At 41.2% G+C, this 20203-nt stretch overlaps 2 protein-coding genes across 3 annotated transcripts in view; one reads left to right on the top strand and one right to left on the bottom strand.

Annotated features, from left to right (window-relative positions):
* The first annotated feature begins 1044 nt into the window (after nt 1-1044).
* On the top strand, nt 1045-5942 carry eif3l (eukaryotic translation initiation factor 3 subunit L). Its single transcript, XM_084948031.1, has 15 exons — nt 1045-1198; nt 1536-1578; nt 1715-1925; nt 2005-2084; nt 2308-2369; nt 2475-2544; nt 2632-2705; nt 2919-3090; nt 3241-3395; nt 3930-4100; nt 4332-4465; nt 4687-4860; nt 5051-5240; nt 5451-5531; nt 5752-5942. The coding sequence occupies exons 1-15, from the start codon at nt 1175-1177 to the stop codon at nt 5821-5823; spliced, it is 1713 nt and encodes a 570-aa protein (XP_084804157.1). The 5' UTR covers nt 1045-1174; the 3' UTR covers nt 5824-5942.
* Nucleotides 5943-6205: 263 nt separating this feature from the next.
* The window catches only part of cdh23 (cadherin-related 23), a 201307-nt gene continuing 187309 nt past the window's right edge, over nt 6206-20203 (bottom strand). The window contains exons 44-69 of one of the 2 annotated variants that reach the window (XM_084948030.1): nt 18935-19037; nt 18302-18427; nt 18016-18219; nt 17363-17821; nt 17140-17256; nt 16829-17053; nt 16007-16176; nt 15448-15585; nt 14814-14933; nt 14273-14450; nt 13856-14067; nt 13208-13402; nt 13011-13124; nt 12765-12894; nt 12231-12494; nt 11988-12149; nt 11168-11424; nt 10994-11091; nt 10730-10850; nt 10555-10634; nt 10391-10431; nt 10189-10249; nt 9102-9231; nt 8821-8940; nt 8401-8511; nt 6206-8012 (exon numbers count right to left, since the gene is read on the bottom strand). In XM_084948030.1, coding sequence (XP_084804156.1) covers nt 7671-8012; nt 8401-8511; nt 8821-8940; nt 9102-9231; nt 10189-10249; nt 10391-10431; nt 10555-10634; nt 10730-10850; nt 10994-11091; nt 11168-11424; nt 11988-12149; nt 12231-12494; nt 12765-12894; nt 13011-13124; nt 13208-13402; nt 13856-14067; nt 14273-14450; nt 14814-14933; nt 15448-15585; nt 16007-16176; nt 16829-17053; nt 17140-17256; nt 17363-17821; nt 18016-18219; nt 18302-18427; nt 18935-19037 — 4278 coding nt within the window. In that variant the 3' untranslated portion in view covers nt 6206-7670. The remainder of the gene's footprint in view (nt 8013-8400; nt 8512-8820; nt 8941-9101; nt 9232-10188; nt 10250-10390; nt 10432-10554; nt 10635-10729; nt 10851-10993; nt 11092-11167; nt 11425-11987; nt 12150-12230; nt 12495-12764; nt 12895-13010; nt 13125-13207; nt 13403-13855; nt 14068-14272; nt 14451-14813; nt 14934-15447; nt 15586-16006; nt 16177-16828; nt 17054-17139; nt 17257-17362; nt 17822-18015; nt 18220-18301; nt 18428-18934; nt 19038-20203) is intronic. The other variant, XM_084948029.1, reaches the window with a different exon arrangement.

Genomic DNA, 20203 nt, shown 5'->3' on the forward strand with positions numbered 1-20203 from the left:
ATCAGTTTGCAGTTTCTTCCCAATAACTCTCCATTCGCCGAGTCCACGGCCACTAGTGCAACGTTTCAAGGCGTCCCAATAAGACTATAACGCCACCTAACGGTAGATGATAGTCTTCACAGCCTGCTCAATACACTTCGGCCAGAGGGGCCGATGGCGCGATATGGCAGCCTCGCTTCTGTCAGTCTGCCCCAGGGCAGCTGTGGCTACAACTGTAGCTTGCCTCCACCAGTGTGTGAATGTGAGAGTGAATGAATAGTGGTATTGTAAAGCGCTTTGGGTGCCTTGAAAAGCGCTATATAAATCCAATCCATTATTATTATTATTATTACTTCATATGGTCAAATAGCTGTCGGGGATTTCGAAATTCTACACATCAGTTCTGACTTTTGCGTTTGTCAGAACTCCGCGTACTGTATTTTCCACAAGTTTATTTTATTCTCCACGAGAAAAATTAGGCTGAGTTTTCAACATGCATTTTTTGTGCAGGAATCAAAGAAACGTGACAAATAAGAACATAAGGCCTATATCAAATTATATCTGTTCCTCTTGGTGGTTTGTTTTTCAGTACCTGCACAAGAAGCCCTTCAGTAGAAAGGCATGTCTCGCCAAGAGTCCGTTTGTTTCCGGAATATATGTTTGGTCAAAAATGGTGTAGCCTAATTAGTATCGTTAGTCATCTTTACAATACATTATGGTGAGTAAAAAGCACAGCTGTAAACAAATGGACAGATGCCGTGTCACGAACAGACACTAGCAAAACAATGAGGTTCATAAAATACATTTATGAAACCCTAATCAGAGCCCTAGCTTGCTCTTGTTCTCAGTTACACAGGTTTCATTCCCTAAGAGAAACTTAAGAAGAAAAAAACGCGGAAAGAAATGGTTATTCGTTTTTAAATTCACCACCCTCTACATCTTTTTTGTTTGAAATGGCTTTTAGAGGAGATATGCGAAAGTTTGAGACTCGAGTGTTTCTTTTCGTGAACAACAAACTCAATTTCCCATAGTGCTCCAATTACAATGCGTGTCACTCCTACGTCACAGCTACTTCCTTCCGCTTCTTCTCATCTCTCCACCGCCAGCTGCGTGGTTTAGCGGCGGTAGCTAATTGAGCACATATTCTCTTTTTTCACTCCAGCATCTAAACGAGCTTGGACTAATAGCTAATACAATGTCATACCACGACGAAGAGGATGTAAGTACACATTTACTCCTTCAGACATTTGTACGTTTTGACTGCAATAACAATGGCACACTGTTAGCTAGGTAGCTATGTAGCTAGCTCGACTCCACCGGCATAGTATAACAGTGGCTTCAATGAGTTAGTGTGATATAAATTTACTCTTAAACCCTGCTTTAAGACAATGCAACCAAAAAAGTAGCTAATTGTCTGTAACTCTTTTTAGTGCATTTTTATTATTATAAAATATCACTATATAATCGATCAGTTGGTCGTTTCTCGCTGGGCAGATCAATATCAGATGCTGTAGCTGTATCAGTAACAAATGCCTGATTGCTTTGTTTCCTTACAGTACGATCCTTACTCCTACACAAACGACTACGATCTGCACACTGGTAAGTATACAAATAACCATCCCTTTTATACGCATACTATCTCTTTTTACAGATACAATCCTCTTGTTTAGTCAGTCACACAACATAAGTAACTTTTAGAGCAGATTAAAGGATGTTCTTTTAATTTTCCTTGCAGGTGACCCTAAAGCAGACCTTGCCTACGAGAGGCAGTATGAGCAGCAGACCTACCATGTCATCCCAGAGGTGATCAAGAACTTTCTGCAGTATTTCCACAAAACCATCTCTGACTTGATTGACCAGAAGGTTTATGAGCTGCAGTCCAACCGGGTGTCTAGTGAGAGCATTGAGCAGAAGATCTATGAGATCCAGGACGTCTATGAAAACAGGTAAACTTAACTCTGTGCACATAACTCTCACACCATGTGTGATTAATATGCTGACCTTTTCATGCTCTTGCCCATTCAGCTGGAACAAGTTGACTGACCGTTTCTTCAAGACCTCTCCCTGGCCAGAGGCTGAGGCCATCGCATCACTTGTTGGCAATGGTCAGAGCGTTATCCATTACTTGTTCTACTTTTGATTTTGTATGGATAGTATCATTTTTATTCTTTAATGTTTGAGTGTGATTATATAAAAAAAAAAGATAAACCTGCACTGCTTAAGATTATTATTTATTTTATATATTTAAGATTTTAAAGAAGTTTTAGGCCTCTTTTGTGTTGTTCAGTGGAGATGTTTCATGTTGTTTTTGTCTCTTGTGTTTTGCAGATGCCGTGTTTCTCATTCTCTACAAAGAACTCTATTACAGACACATCTACGCTAAAGTCAGCGTGAGTAGCTGCTATAATATGAACAGTTGTTTGGGGTTTTTTTTTTTATCACTGTGCAAAACTTTTTATAGAATTTGGCTGAAAAAATATTTTCTGTATAATCAGGGTGGACCAACTTTGGACCAGAGATTTGAGTCCTACTACAATTACTGCAACCTCTTCAACTACATTCTCAGTAAGTAGCACACATTGTCCATACATTTTCTCTTATCCGTTAGTGCAAGAACAGCAGCTATATGAGATCATTGTTGACTCTAAACAGATGCTGATGGGCCGGCCCCCTTGGAGCTGCCAAACCAGTGGCTCTGGGACATCATTGATGAGTTTATCTACCAGGTACATTACAGTGTTTTTAGAGTGCATGCTCAACAGTCAATAAGATCCAAATAAAGAAAAGGGCTGATAGCTGTTGTTGTTAATGTTATCATTGCTTTAAGCACCAAATAGGTGACATATTAATAAAGATATTTGTGGTCTTTAATGATCACTAGTCCACGTGGCTAGAAAGCATATTTAAAATCCACTAACAAACATCTCTTCCACCTTCAGTTTCAGTCGTTCAGTCAGTACCGCTGTAAGACAGCCAAAAAGTCTGAGGAGGAAATTGAGTTCCTGAGGAACAACCCGAAGATCTGGAACGTCCACAGTGTCCTCAATGTTCTCCACTCCCTGGTGGACAAGAGCAACATCAACCGTCAGCTTGAGGTCTACACAAGTGGAGGTAAAGAAGAGTGTTTTTTATGATATTTATAGAAACAATGGAGTATTCATAGAAACCTAATTATTTTAAAATCTTGAATTATGTCAATTTAAGGCTTTAAAGTCCAGGAGTGTATAGGTCGTGAACATGTTATGTGTTCTTGTAATGCAGGAGACCCAGAAAGCGTGGCTGGAGAATATGGACGTCACTCCCTGTACAAGATGTTGGGTTACTTCAGCTTGGTCGGGCTTTTGAGGCTTCACTCTCTGCTTGGTGACTATTACCAGGCCATCAAAGTCCTGGAGAACATTGAGCTCAATAAGAAGGTACGACCTTATTTAAGACCTCATGTAGAGAGAGGTCTGGTCTGCTCCCACTGGTGATGATGAGCGCTGGGATTGAGTGTCAATATGGAAATATGTTGTTGGTGTTGTTTCCTCTTGTCCTAGAAGGATTGATACAATGCTGACAGATACTGATGTTTTTAATTTAAAACAAACGATATTCTCCGAGGATTCTTGTGATAATTTGACTCGGCACAGTTATCAGTCTTTATGCTCATGAAATTTAATGTGGGCAAAGTGAAGTTGCAGTAAAAAAGAAGGAACTCATTAATTTACCTGACACGAAACTATTATAATACTTTATAAAGTAAATACATAATTCAAAGTTCTCAGTTCTTCAGTAGCACGGAGTCATATAGTTCATTTCATCTCAAAGTTTAAAGTTTCTATTAAATCAACCTTTGTAGCAACAAATAAAGTTTGGTTGATCTGTTGAAATTAAACATTAAAAAAAGAAACTGCTCGTTTGCTCTGTAATTCATATTTCTGCATATTTTTTTTCTCCCTGTCTTTCAGAGTATGTACTCGCGTGTTCCAGAGTGCCAAATCACCACATATTACTATGTGGGTTTTGCCTACCTTATGATGAGGCGCTACCAGGATGCCATTCGAGTCTTTGCTAACATCCTGCTCTATATCCAGAGAACAAGAAACATGTTCCAGAGGTCAACGTATAAATATGAGATGGTCAGTAACAGCAGTGGTTTTTAGACATTGTCTTATCTTTAGCTGTAGGTTCTTTTACTTATGTCTGTACAGAACGTGGTGAGAGAACTTCAGACAGCAACATTTGGGATGCGCTGATTTGCTTTAAAATGCTTTGACACATGAATAATAATCAGGCACTCTCATTGTGTTGGATGATCAAACAGTATTATGTTTGGAACAGGTGTCATAATACCTGTATGTTTTCTTCAGATTAACAAACAAAATGAGCAGATGCACGGCCTGCTGGCTATCGCTCTGACCATGTACCCGATGCGCATCGACGAGAGCATCCACACCCAGCTGAGGGAGAAGTACGGAGATAAGATGCTCCGTATGCAAAAGGGGTAAGACCTACACTCACTGCCTTGCTTTACAACATATTTGTTTAAGTTGTGCGTCAGTCCTTTTCTGTTTTACTGTTATGATTTTGTATTATGTAGAATGTTATATAAAGTGTGGAGCTTTGCTTATGGGATATGGAATCAGTAATTTATGATATCATCAGCATTTGTGCTCGTAGCCTCAAACATTTCTTTTGACGCAAATGTTACTTTTACCATCTCAGAGATCTGCAGGTGTTCGAGGAGCTGTTCAGCTTTGCCTGTCCCAAGTTCTTGTCACCTGTAGTGCCAAACTACGACAACGTCCACCCGAACTACCACAAAGAACCTTTTCAACAGCAGTTGAAGGTCTTTGCTGAGGAGGTGCAGCAGCAGGCCCAGCTCTCCACCATTCGAAGGTGAGTCCACCAACTTGTGAGTATGTGGAGGTTGTAGTTTTACCTGTAAAAGCTGGAGTAATGTACAAAAATATCCTGAATCTCCTCCAAACGTTTTGCCACACTTTACATATTTAAATCCTTTACATGAACTATTAGATTGTGTCTGAGTGCTTATACATGTCATCTAAGTCACAATATGTCATCGTAGCTTCTTGAAGCTGTACACCACCATGCCAGTAGCCAAGCTGGCCGGATTTCTGGACATGACAGAGCAGGAGTTCCGCATTCAGCTGCTCGTCTTCAAACACAAGATGAAGAATCTGGTGTGGACCAGCGGCATCTCAGCGCTGGACGGAGAGTTCCAGTCTGCGTCTGAGGTCGACTTTTACATTGACAAGGTGAACATCTTTTAAATGAAAGTGCTCCTTTTGATGTTTCTGTGCTGCTGTTTAAATAGCATGTCACAGGGCTGGATGGCTCTGAGGAATGCCTCAGGTGTTTAGTTTGGGTAAAATTAAGCATAAGATTTAAATACATTAAGTTTTACAGAAGTTAGATATGTGGATGTGGCTTGTTGTACTTTATATTTGATGGCATTTTTCCCACAGGACATGATCCACATTGCCGACACCAAAGTCGCTCGTCGGTATGGAGACTTTTTCATCAGACAGATCCACAAGTTTGAGGAGGTAAGCAATCGTCCATAATGCCTCTGAATGGGAAAATATTTAATATGTTTCAGATGCTAACTATTACAAGGTGTAACAATCTAATTTGAATATTAAAAGTTTGGAAATTAAACAGTTGTCTCTAATATTAAAATTAAAAACATCACCTGCTCCTTTGGTTTGCCCCGCACTGAAAAGATTTTGAATACAGGACTAATGATCACTTCTTGTGTCCCTACAGTTGAACAGGACTCTGAAGAAGATGTCAACCACTGCTACCACTGTGACATCAGGAACCGCTACAGGCCGATGAGACAAGACATCACATCACGTCTTCTAATGCCTCCTTCCAGTTTTTTGACAGCTATTATTAATGAAAAATTTTCTATGTAATCTAATAACAATAAAAGGATGGATTGGAGTGCAAACTAATTACTTGTATGTTTTTGCTCCCTAATACCAGGTGTGTTCCACTAGGAGGCAGCATTTACCACCTCACCACAGTTGCTAAGTCTTTTTTTGTAGTGTTATGTTCCCACTTAAGCTTTTGTTTGCGGGTAGAACAGACGTCAACTGTGAGGTAACTGGGGGACTAATATTTAGGCTTATTAATGTTTATTTTCAGATTCCCAGGCTTTTTGTTCCTGCCTGAGCTCGTTCTGCTGCATCAGACACCAGACTTATGGCAACATCTATTGAGGTCAGAGGCCATTGCATAAGTCTTTTTATTACCACAGACCATCCCACAACATTTCCCAACACAGATCTCAGGGCTGGTGACAAAAATGACAAAGAAATAAAAACTTACAAAATGGGAATATAAAAAATCATTATTTTTTAAAACACACCACTCATCAGAAACAGCATTAGTTGTCCTGCAAAGGAAAACAGAACGACATGTCACCATAGCACAAAATACACATACTCCAAACATCCAAAGTTGTTCCCTACCGATTTTGGTAAGCCAGCATATTTTTTTTTTCTTCAAAAATATCTTTTAATTCCATCACATATTCTAGAAAATAAAAAAATAAAGCAAACATTGCTCATTGGAGCATGACTTTTACTCCCTCAGGTGGCAGTGTAAAGTCTCTGGGCACAATGCCTTCTTTATGTCTATAAAATGGGATAATTCATAGTTTCCCCCATCTATAAGTCTTTATCAAGGCTTTCTCTAACTGCCCTTAATATCAAAGATTTATTTACTCCCTGTAACCCCAGTACCAGATAACAGTCATCCTTCATCCACCACGTTCATCATTTAACAAGTCTTCCTCTTCTTATGCAGGTTCTTGCTTTAACTGTGACTGACACAGTTATGCTCTAAAAAGTGAGCTGGACTAGAGTCTGAATGTTCTCTGCTGCTCTTCAGACGATCAAATAGAGCTCAGGCCTCCTCATCCCTTTGTGTGAGGCGAAAACGCCACTCCGTGAGCATCACTGGGAAAATACAGAGGTTCCCCTGTATCCATAAAGTGTTCATCAATAAAGTCCCAACAACAACATCTAATATCTCATTCAACACAGACATAGGCATCTTTCAATAAGGAAAAATATCAGCGTGATAAGGAATTGTTATTGTCTCAGTGTCCCATTGACGGCCATCCGCTGGTCTGAGTGTGTGTAGCATCATTTTTATTCCATTTGTTTATTTTGAGTGTGTGTGTGCGTTTGTGTGAGTGTCTGCAGTCCAGGCATGCCTTCAAAAAGTTTAGTGAGAACGAGGCACCTTCTGACGATTTTAAGGTCGTGGTTCAACAAGCTTCTCCCACAGGGAGGCTTAGTCCCTCTTTTCCACTCAGCTCTTCAAATAAAAGTTGATGAAACCAGTTTTTTTTTTCTGTCTCGCTGAAGGAAAGTGTCGAGCTTGTCACTTTCCTTTATTAATATGTTTTCTTTTTAAATAAACCATCTCTTGACAAAATCCAACATGGGACCGTTTCCAATGCAAGATCCACCGACGCTGACCCAGTGCTGCGTTCGTCCTTTATCGGGATGTCTCAATGATGCACTGACGTTCGATGATGATGTTCCCTAGACTACACACACTGCTCCTCCAGTCCTTCCCAAACTTATCAGGGTGGCGGTGTGGAGGCACAAGGACACACACACACACACACGAGTCGTGGTTTGCTCTCAGACCAGCGAGGCCTCGGCTAGTCATAACTCTGTGATCTCCAGCGGACTCTCGGACAGGGTGTCCCCATCCTTGTGGCGGTGCATCGGGGTGGACTTTGCAGACTCTGTACGGGCGTTGCGCTCAGAGTACAGCACCCCATCAGAATTGAGTGCCTCCAGAGAACGTGCCAGAGCCCGCTGGTCGTCCTCAGGCAGGCTGTTGAGGTCAGACGTGAGGAGCGTGCCTGTGCTGCCGTGGACCACGTGCACACCCTCAGACCCTTTCAACTCCACAGGAAGCTTGTGCTTGAAACGGAGAGTGCCCCGACCTCCACCCATACCCAGATGCTCATCGTCCTCGTCATCCAAATCGCTCTGGATCAGCTGTTAAAGGAGGACAGGAGAGGAGAGGGAGAGTGAATGAAGCTGCTAGCTATTAATGCTGGGATTAAAATGCATTAGGTTGATAAAGAAATAGCTTTGACAAAGTGCTAGAAAGGAGTAAATCAGTGGAATGAAACAGAAGTGAAATTAGTAGGTCACTGGAAGAAAAACACTTGAAACAAATGATCAGCAAATTTTAAGCTTAAACTCGGTTTGACCTGAAGTCTGGTTCACAGTACACGAGAAAGGAGAACCAGCAGGAAGGAATCACGTCAGAGTACTCAGACAAGATGTCAGAAAGGGAACTGAGAGAAACAGAAGATCATTCTCCAGCAGACAGGAACACCTTCAGCAGGTGCAGATAGCTCGTCCGTTTTTTGTAGCCCACCTCAGTGACAGATGAGATGTCTCCTTCGGTTGTGGATGCTGTGACAAGCTGTGCTGCAAAGAGCTTTTTCAGTCTCAGGTAGTCGTCCAGGACCACCTTGAGCAGGGAACCCTGACAGGATGGCAGTCATGATCAAACATAGTATGTAACACCATCCACCTTTGCACACCCGCGCTGTCACAGGACAGATAAATAAGAATCCAGAGCAGGAAGGCCTATCCCTGAAGGCATGTTAAAAGCCTGTAATAGAGTCCTCAGGGTCTGCCTCTATATTTTATACTCAGGACCTCCTCCACTTCTTAAAAATAGGGGAAGGCTTGAGTTCTGGGACAAGAAGCTGTCCCGACAATTATGAGATGGATGGAGCAAAAATAAAAAAGAAAGTATGCGCATGTGTGAGTGCATTACTCCTGGTCTCACCTTGATAGGGCCCTCCCTCATGATATGGCCCAGTTTAGCAATGTTGTCGTACTCCTGAATTGCTGCCCTCAAGTAACGATCATCCTCAGGTTTCGCTTGAGGCTCTCGACCAAATGTGCCCTGTGAGAACAAATGGTGAAAACATTATGGTAGAGTATTTCATGGTAAACGATACAAACTCCCATATTCTACATCTCTGAGTATTAAAACACATAGCAAAATTGTATCTATTAATATACTTGGGGTGTTGTTGAGAAATACAAATGGATGTTGGTACTGACGTGAGTGCGTGCGGGGCTGTTCCACAGGTCAGTTATCTCACTCAGGTTCTCAGGCAGGTCATCCTCATGGTCAGCCTGAGCAGCCAGCTCCAGGTTGCGACAGAATGGGTCCAGCCACACTGGATTGGCCCTGCAGAAGCATTAAATCCATCAGCGAGAGGTTATACAAAGGACCTTGCCTTTGAAGGCATCAAAATAAGCTTCAAGGAAATGGTTAATTCAAATGAACTTCCTGATCTATGGAGAAAGGAAAGAAATGATTGGATTATGTGTCTCTTTTCTCGTAATTTGTTGTGCTATAGACATGCTGAGGACACCTAATTATGGTGAAAACAGCTCAAATAGTCACGACAATGAAGTTAACTATGATTTTTACAACTATTTTGTCTGTAAGCTAATTATAAAGCTAATGTGCAGTTAGCTTAGTTTGATATAATGACACTAGAAACAGCTAGCCTGGAGCTATGCAGAGATAACCTTTAACACTTACTAATTAACATGTTAGTCTTGCTGTCACACGTTAAAACAACACTTTACGGTTTTGTGGGGAATTAAATTCCGATAATATTTCTTGGGGTTGCAGGACGATGATTTTTAACTTTCAACTTTTTAGGTTGTTCACTAGTTTTGTATACTGGTCTTTTTATTTTCTTGAGCATTTTGGAGCATTTAATTCTTGTTATAATTTAGTCCTTGGATATTAATTTGTTCCCTCTTGTAGCTTAAGATTAAGTTAAAACGTTTAGTTATGGCGCTTACTTCCTGTTTTATTTTGATAAAATCTAGTGGTGTCTAGTGTTTAGTTTTACTTCCCCTCCTGTATCACTGTCTTTCATTATTGTCAAGTGTCTTGTCTCCCTCCTGTGCCCTGCTCTTCTTCTGTCCTTTGTTGCAGTGTCTGTTAACCTCCTCTGTTATATTATTAATAAATACACTTATTAAGCATTTATTTGTTTATTGTTTTCTAAGTCAAGGAGAAAACAGAAGTTGTCAAACAACAAAAATCAAGTGAGAACTTTGTTGTAAGTGAGAACTTCTTGTAAATAATGTTAGCCAGTAAAGTGTAAAAATAAAGCTATTATCTTACCCCTCAAAGGAGTACTTGTTAGTGTTGGGCATGTCCAGGATATCCATTAGTCCCTGGTTTCCTGTGAGGTAGAGGAAAGTTCAATGTAATGGAAAAACAGCTTTGAGTTAACTGATATTTTGTACTGTACATCAGCAGATAGCAAAGTCATTTCCTGAACAACAGATAAAGGGACCGTCCCATCAGTCGAGCTGCTTCTCACCTGTTGATCCTGCGACAATTGCTTTCAACTTCCTCTCATGTCTGCGTCAAACAAAAAGACACATTATGAGATCATAAACATGTTGATCAGCTGCTCAGACTGGTAGCGTGACTGAGCGAGTTTCAAATAATGTAAACAAATGTGCCTTAATACAAAATTCTTACACTCTGCGATAATGCCAATTCATTGTGACAAACAAAATCCCCGCAAAGCACAACAGCACAGCCAAGATAATGATGACCAGCTGTGAAAGAGAAAAAGAAAGACACCTTAAAAGCACCAAAACCAAATAACATCTGCAGCAGGCTGGAGACTTCCAGAGTTGGCAGCTTTGCACACCTGCAGAGTAGAGATGTCATCTGGCAGTTTGTCCCCAACAGCTGGCTGGACGTCCACAACATTGTATTTTCTGAACAGGTTTCTCAGCTGCTCTTTGTTTTCATCGATCATCTGAATAACCCTGGAAAGTATTAAAAACAGGAAATCGGTTCAGAAAGTGTAGTCCTTATATAAAAGAGGCCTTATTGCACTGGCCTTATTATGCCTAGTGTATGTGAATCAAAGTGCAACCACGCTGCTTTGGAGCGCTAGTGCATACACGACCTTTCAACGTCTAGGATGGTGTTGGTCTGATTGTTGACAACGTGGATGAGCATATCAGTCTGAACATAGCTCACTCTGCCCTTCTTGTCCACATGAAACTGAAAAAAAGGGTCAAAGATGTCAGATATCTACACACTGCAAACAAATCAAAGCATTTCTCTAGGAAAGCCTAACCTGTATATCATCTAAATTGACAATAGCACCGGTGATGTTGGAGAGCAGGTTGATGAAATCTTCCTGGTTTGCACGAACAAAATCGGGAATCTCATTGAAGACTATCTTGACCCTCTGGTCATCCCGGAGAATATAGATATTCACATTAGTTGTTGTGCTGTGTCCAGCAAAATCACATGCCAAAATCTCAAGCTGAAAGTAGCCGGGATTAAAGGCCGTGAAGAGATCGTAAGTGCGGATGATGCCATCTGTCAAACCTGGGGAAATCAAGGGACAGCATTGTTTCTGTGTAAGAAATTTGCTTCACTCGGGAGCAAAAAGACTTTTGTCACTGTATGTACACCAGTACAACTGAAACCATGCAGAAAAGATCTGAAAATAGGCGGTGGTTTAAGTAACTTTCTCTGCGTCTGTGTGGGAAAATGGTTACGGGAAGAAAAATGTTCATGTGTGAGAACGCTGTTACTATTTGTTAACTCGGCTTTATTGAAGCCATTTCAATTCCTATAATTTGTTTGCAAACGAGTTCAAAGTCTGAACTTACTCATTTGTGACAGAGTCGTCCTTATCTTTTAAAACAATATGTGAACAGTTTTTCATCAAGTTTTTATTATGAGATATTTGACATCTGCATTGTCTTTAAATCTCTCGCCATTGCTACACAGTGTTTTTGCCCTCTAGAATTCCGAAATACTTGTTGTGCAAGTTTCTTAAATTTCTTTTTTCTCACAGGTCAAAATGTACCCAAGATTAAAATACAATGCATTTTGGTTCCCCCTTCAGAAGATTTGCATTACAGCAATGCATTATAGAAACGCACCGATGATGAACATATTGCCAACATCCTCACTGCCGTTGCTCTGTGAGTGGAAGTAGCGGATCGTAACAATGTGGTACTGGACCACGCTGTTGTTGCCTATATCATTATCTATAGCCACCAACTTGATAAGCTCTGAGCCCACTTTGGCGTTTGCTGCAACTCCTAAAACAAGAAAGAAATGTATAAAGTAAATGTCGGCATCACATAGTCCATCATACAGATTTATGCAGGAAAGCAGGTTACCTGCAGTGTACTCTGTCTTTATGAAGCGTGGTGTCTGGTCATTGATGTCTTCCAGTTCAATCCGGACTTCCAGCAGACTGGGGTCTTGAGCCGGATCCAGAGCTTTAGCCCGTAATGACCTCTGACCCCTGGGGGGAGTCCAGCTCTTGTTGCTGGAAGCCTTGATTATGATGGAGTAGACTGGGATCTCCTCTCGGTCCAGATCTTTGAGCACTTTTAACTCTCCATCTAGACTCAAGCCAAAGTTTCCATCGCTGTTTCCTCCTTCAGGAAGAGACACATTTGGCCACATTAAACACTGAAGCTTCAAAGAGCGAACAAAGACAGCTAGATCCATACAAATGTCTTCATTATTCTCAAGCTTTTGAAGTACAAGGACTTTCATATGGCCACACAATAGAGATACAATAAGTTAGGAAAAACTTGTTTTATAATCTTCCTAAATTCAAGACTAAATCAGTTATTGAACTGACTGAGAAAAAAAATCACAATTAACAGCAAAAACATGCTACTGTGTGTAGAGCACCAAGTGACCTGCAATAAAGTAGTAGACGATTGCATTGGAGCCCTCATCGGCGTCCACAGCTCTGGTTATGTTGCCTACAATGGTTCCTGGAGGGGAGTGCTCAGGCACTGTCAGCTTCTGGTAAGGCAAGCCACCACGCTGGGAAGTGCACACACACACAGACCATGGGAAAATATTACATAAAAACACATGAACATGATCTCTTATGTACAGATGACCACATTTATGATGTATTCCTAGATCTGTGTGCTCACAGGCGGTTTGAGGAAGACAGGCTCATTGTCGTCGATGTCCGACAGCGCCACCTGCAGAGGCTGTGTGGTCTCATAAGGCACTGGCTGGCCCATGTCACGGGCCACAATAATAAGCTGAGAGAACAGTTTGCACAGGGTTAGCGTCACATACCTACAATTACACCAACTGAAAACACAAACAAACTCTGGTGACTCACGCTAAGCAAGGCCTGCTTCTCTCGGTCAAGCTTTGCAGTAGTAGTAATGACTCCAGTCACGGCATCAATGTGAAAGTTTTCCCAGTCTCTGTTACCGGCTCCCGTCTGCAGGAAGGCATAGCGCACTTCTCCATTGAGCCCCTCATCAGCATCTGTAGCATGCACTTCATACACCACCAGTTCTGGACGTTGTTCCTGTACAGAGCAAAGAAGGGCAGTGAGTGTTTGTGTGACGTGAACTAAATAACCTATCTATATTACTCAAATGCAAGAAATCTGTGGTTTATGAGAGGTTTCTATATTGTGATATGGTATGATGTCTCTCAGTTGGAAGATAAACAACTCTTGAAAGACCACAACCAAACCACAATAAGGGTTCTTTTATTAGAGCCACTTATGATACTGATGGAGTGTCAGACAAATATGACTAATCCACATGAAATACATTTTATTAGCAGTGTATTTAAAAGGAAGTAAAAGTATAAGTTCAACTCTTCACAGTAAAACCAGTGACTCATTTCTTTTGAGCATCATAGTAGCACTAGAGTAAAGAAATCAGGACATATATATCCTTGCACAACAGAAGCGTATGACAAAAGCACATGCTGACAACGATGACTTAAAGAAGGCTGTGAATGCAGATAGTACCTCTAAGATATGGATGATAGTTCCATTGGCTGGCCTAACAAACACAGGTCTGTTGTCATTGACATCTATGACTATGATGATCAGGTCCGCTGTGCCCCATAGGGGGGGACGCCCCTGGTCTGTAGCCACCACAGTCAGGTTGAAACGTTCCGACGACTGAAGCAGACGTCGAGATCGCACCAGTCCTGTGTTTGGATCCAGGGAGAACGCATCTGAAAAAGCGCAAGAGAAGACAAAGTTGTGATACTATTCTCTTTCCACCAATTATACAAGTGATTAAAACGTAAAGTGTGGATATTTATTGGAAGAATTCAAGCTGTACCTAAGGTAGTAACTTTTAATTCAAAGCATAGTTCATTGAAAAGATTTAGTCATGTGACCCTATTGAGGATTTTATTGCATCTTGCGTCTTCATACCTGAATGGGGTCCCAACATGTTGTAGAGTACTGCGCCATTCTCGCCTTCATCCAGGTCAGTAGCCTTTATTGTTATCACAGAAGTACCACTGGGCTCATTCTCAAACACACTGGTGTTGTACACTCGCTCTGAGAAGCGCGGCCGATAATCGTTGATATCGAGAACAGTCACCAGGACCTGATTTGACACATTATAATGCAAAAGGATATTAGGGATAGTATTAGCTTGGGCTTTAAGATCTGCAGAGTTTAGCTCAGCGCACAGTTAAAACAATAGTTCAAATTATAAAAATTATATATATATTATAAGATAAGCATTGGCTTCAAATTCATAGATTCCCCTGGTCGACACCCTTAATAAGTATTTGATCAAGTGTTTGCATGATTTGCTATTTTTTGACTTTGACAACACAACTTGTAAAATTGGCCTATTTCTCATTTCCATAAGCGTTCAATGAATCACCCAAATACTAAAGACATATTTACAATATTGTTTATGTGTAAACCAAATATTTTTGCCATCACGAACTACGATTTCTACCTGGACAGAGTTCTCTCGTCTCTTGTTTGGACTGTCGCCGGGATTGTCTCGGGCGACAGCTGTTAAAGTGTAGTGATCCTTTGTCTCTCTGTCTAGAGGGGACAGGATGTAGATCTCTCCCTAACGCAGAAGAGAAAGAATGATGAGGGGAAGAAGTAAAAGTGTTGACTGGGAGAACATTTAGTTGACTCTGTGTTTATGACAGAACAGAAGTCAAATACGGTCAAATATGTACTGTAGATATTTTTAGGTCATTAAAATCCTTTTGCATAAACTTGTGTTTCCTGGTAGTATGCTCCTCAGTCCTGCCAGTAGAGATAACACAGTAAAACACTCCTCACTACTCAATAAATGTTTATTTTTTTCCCCAGAGGACAGAAATTCCACATTTTCAGTGGAACCTGCTGTTCAAAAGTTATGGATTGCTTCGCTTTAACCTTTCCACTAAAATCTCACACAGTGGAATGTTACATTTACTCTAACTACTCTGAGATGTTTTTGTTACACTTTAAGCAAAGCTTTGTCATTTTGGATTTTCTAGGAAATGCTAAAACAAAACTCTAATTACAGAAACAAAAATAAAGCAATTTTATTTACACTAGATCAGATTTTGCTGGTGTATGAGTTCACTTACAGTAGATGGTCTGATTCCAAACTTGCCCTCTCCATCTACCAGGCTGTACTCAATCACTGCAAAGAGGCCAGAATCAGCATCTGTAGCATGGACGCGAACTATGGTGGTGCCTAAGTCTACATTCTCAAACACAGGCTCCTGCAAACAAGAAAAAAAGAACAAAAAAACACTCATGCAGTACAATGCTTGATGACATTGCAAAGCAAGCTCATTTTTACAGTTAATACACTGGTGGCAGTTTACTGTGGTGAATTAATTTCATGGATTTTGTGTGCTCTTATTCATAATTTAATGACTTTGTTATTTCTCGGTTTGCTGTGTTTTGTCCTTTTCGGGCTCACATGCGCTGGTACTTTATTTAATTTAGACATAGATGTAACTAATGAGACTAATAACACTGGCATCCTGAGGCTTGTACTTCTCCTGCGGTAGGCTCTTAAAATCTCCACAAATATCAAGTTTAAGCAGTGATCACAGAGAATATAGAAACATTTTAAGCAACAGTCCTACACAAATTTTCTTCAATTGTGTTCGTGTTTCTTAACATCCTCTTTAATACCTGATATGACGGTTGTACAAAGACAGGGTTGTTGTCGTTGACATCTACAATACGCAGATAAACTGGCAGCTCAGCAATCTTGGGAGGAGTGCCGTGGTCCTGAGCACGAATTGTAAAATTCAGCCATTGGACCTGCTCAAAATCCACCGTCTGGTTGGCTACGATCTTACCTAGAAAAAATGGTATCACAATGATAGTCACAGTCAACATTCATATACTTTAGCCTGTGTTTAGATTTTAAATTTGCATGACAACAAGTACGGAAAAGTATAATATAAACACAATTACAATAAAAACAAGTCAAATAAAAAATAAAGCTAGTAAATAGTAGCTTGTAAATCTCATAAACCCATATTTTCACAGAACAGAACATAGAAAACTTATTTAAACTGAGAAAATGTACCAGTTTAAGAGAAATATTTTCTTATTTTGTTCTGTAGATTATGAGACATTCAAATGTTTGCAATTTTACATTAAGGAAAATTATTCTGAAATCCTTTTACAGGTGCAGTTGTTTTTTTTTTGCCTCTGCCCTCTTTACTTCTGAGTTTACTCTCAGTTTACTTCATTAGTTGCAAAATGTTTCAAAATGTGGCACCACCCCAAGTTTTTTGAGACATGTGAAATTCAAAATGAGCTAATATCTTTCATTAAATATAAAAAATATTTCAGTTCAAACATGTGTTTTTGTTGTATACTGTGAATAAAATAATTTTTTTAATTTGATGTTCCAAGTAACAGCACACAGCCTCTTAAATGAAAGCAAATCTAAAACTGGTGCATGCTGCGTTTGTTGACAGCATGCAGCCAACGACAGCCCACCAACTGAAGGGTCCTCTAGTCTAACGTATCCCCCTCGAGGCAAGTGAAGCAGTTGGTAGATGATCTGGCCATTGGGACCCTTGTCTGGATCTACAGCTGACACTGACAACAGCGTTGTGCCTGGCTGAGCTCCTTCTAAAATCTTCTCTGTGAAGTTAGTCACTCCAAAAGGCCGGAAACGAGGAGCATTGTCATTTACATCCAACACGTTGATGGTTAATCTTGCTGTAGAGGAGATCATGATATGAGAGATAAGTGGAAACTACTTAGAAAATCACTTATAATAAACTGAAGGTTAAAGAGTCACTTACCATTGGGAACACTGCCTGACCTGTCAATAACATCGCTGGCATTGTCATGTACAGACACAATGATCTCAAATGTAGCTACCAGCTCTCTGTTGAGAGGGTTGCGTACAAATACTGCGCCTATAAAGACACACAAAAGACCTGATATAGCCGGTATCCATCGTCATTACTCAAAGTAAAGCTTTTTAGATCTAAACATACAACGCGGTAGAAATATATGTCTCACCTGTGTGTAGATCAATGCCAAAGGACTCCTGGAGCCCATCCACTGGGTTGTTCCCATCATCCTTTGCCTCCACGGAAATAATGTAATACTCCAGCCGCGGATGCAGATCAGGGTCCTCGGCAGTCAGCGTGGCTACCACCACACCGGGTGGAGTGGACTCATTGACGTTTATCACGGTTACAGGCTGTATAAAACGTGGCCGTGAGTCGTTGACATCATCCAGGATAACAGTCAGGGTGGCTGTGCCAGACAAAGGGGGTGTGCCGCGGTCAGTTGCTATGATGACAAGACGGTAGGATCCGCGCTCCTCTCTGTCAAGCGTGGTGTTGCCCACTAAGACAGCACCAGACAGCGCTTCGACCACAAAGCGGTCCTCGGCGCCACTTTCCAACCGATACGTCAGCCATCCGTTAGAGCCAGAGTCAGCATCGGTGGCAGACAGCTGAGTCACCACAACACCTGGAAGAGACAAAGTAATGACTGGAGAGCAAACATACACACATACACACACACACATTGTGATCAGGTATCACTACACCGAAGACAAAAAGCCCCTAAACCTCATACAGTGGAGGGGTAATACTTTTGTTTCAACGCCCCTCCTCCCATCCCACTCACTGACCCAGATCATAGAAACAAAGCAATGCACACACCAGTCGGGCTGTTTTCAGGAAGTCGAACGCTGAAACTGGACGGGCTAAAGACAGGAGGGTTGTCATTTTGATCCAGGATGGTAACTGTGAGAGGTACGCTGTTGTTTAAACCTCCTATGTCCTCCGCAACCAGAAACAGCTCTACACGAGGCTCCTGAAATGCCTCTCGGTCCAACTTTGCTCCCTGGCGCACAAGTATCACACCTGGAGGGAGATACAGACTTTACCATCACACTTTTTTTTAAAAAAAATCTTCTTTCTTGTTACTGGAGAGTCACAATGTTACCAGTATCAGCATCTACGGTGAAGAGGTCCACCCTGGGTCCCAGCAGGCGGTACTTCACCACAGCATTACGTCCAATGTCTTTATCTTCAGCTAGAACTGGTCCATTTAAAACTGTTACAGTGGTTCCTACAAGACAGACAAAGATGTCAGGAATGAGGAAAAAGCTGTCCTCCCAATTTAAATCAATTTGTGGTAAAAAGAAAAGTCATCTTAATTATTACACACTGAAAATTATTCACGTAAAATTCTTTGCTTTTCTTCTTTAAAAAGTAGTCCTTGTTTGGGGATAGATTTAGGCTTGTCACTTCTGCTGACTTTAGTCTCACATTGATCATCAGTCCTTACAAGGTGAAGGACTTTTGGAAGAAGTCTTCTGTACTGTCCCCAGGTCACGTGTTTTTTATTTGTGTTTTGAACAAATGTATTTTGTGTATCTGAAGTGTATTTATAATACAAGGCTATTTGTAAATCACTCGACAAAGTGAAAAAAAAAGCCTTTGCTGAACACGAACTGCATGTAAACAGATTCAGGAAGTGGGTTAGACAGTGCTACAGACCATGTTGCTCTGCCATGCAGTTATAGGTTGCAAAGGTAGACACACACACACACACCCACACACACACGGATGCTACCTGCAGCAGAGTTTTCTGTGATTTCAGCCCTGTAGCTGCTCCTGGTAAACACAGGCCTATTGTCATTCTCATCCAAAATGGTGATAACCAAGAAGTCTGAATCCTGGTGTGTGGGACAAAAGATTCATGGAAAGAAAATGCTTAGAAGACTGTGTGACACAGCAAGCAAGAGACAAATATAGGCCAGTCAACCTGCAAACTAATATAGAGATATCAGACGTCAGATCAGACAGATTTTGCACTACTTTGTTGCATGCACTAATAGACTGCATTCAGACTCTTAGCGGTTCACATCTCTGCAGGCAAGAAGAACAGTTTCACACCTTTTCCCACAGATGCATGGTGCGTTTAAAGAAAACCTCACAACTGCAGTTTGATGAACTATGTTACTCTCGCTTTAAGTAAAAAGACCACATATGAACAGGATGCAGGAAGTAAAGTATCAAAAATACCAAACAGGTGGGACATAGGTATAAACAGAAGTGTCTTATAACTCTTAAAGTATCAAAACTATGTAACTTTCAAAGATGAACTTCATTTGAACTCACGTATCACTGTACCTAGTAGAGCAAAATGGGCATAGAAAAACTTTAGATTGAAAGTTTTGCTATTTTTCTTACATGAATCCACCGTTTGCACTTTTTACATTATGTAACTTTTATAGTTGTGATCAAAGGTTTATATACAGTCATCATGGGCATGAATGTCACCATACAACTGAGTGGCGGGTGTGTCGGGGCTGGCGGTGTTCTTCCTGGGTCCACCTTGAGGCGGAGTCAGGCAATCTCCTTCACCTCCCTCAGTGGATTTCCTCCACTGTCACTGCCTCCACCCTGCCCACTGAAGCTCTGGATTCCCTGCCACAAAACCATTCACTTGGGTTCACAACGACGCCTCCCAATTGGAAAACCGCTCTGATCCAAGTAAGCAGCCACACCTACTGAATCACTCCTCAGATTTCCTGCCTCACTTTGCCTCATTGTCTCTGTTCTCCCTGTGCCCTGGAGGAGACTGTAATCCTGCTCTGGTTAAACCAGTCATCTGTGCCCGTCTTCCGCTCCTGTGTTTCCCTAAGAAGTCTCCCCTCCACCTCACTGACGCTCCGCACATCTTCCCCATATTGTACATATTCATGTAAATAGTTGTTTAATATCTTGTGGGGTTGTTGTGGGTTTTGGTGTTTGTAAATGGCTTTGATATCACTGAATAAATCAAGTGTAAATTCATCGCTGAGCTTACTGAGTCTGCTTTTGGGTCCTTTCCCTCAAG

The sequence above is a fragment of the Perissodus microlepis genome, chromosome 13 (assembly GCF_051167445.1).
Source record: "Perissodus microlepis isolate ML-2025 ecotype Zambia chromosome 13, ASM5116744v1, whole genome shotgun sequence".
Lineage (NCBI taxonomy): Eukaryota > Metazoa > Chordata > Actinopteri > Cichliformes > Cichlidae > Perissodus > Perissodus microlepis.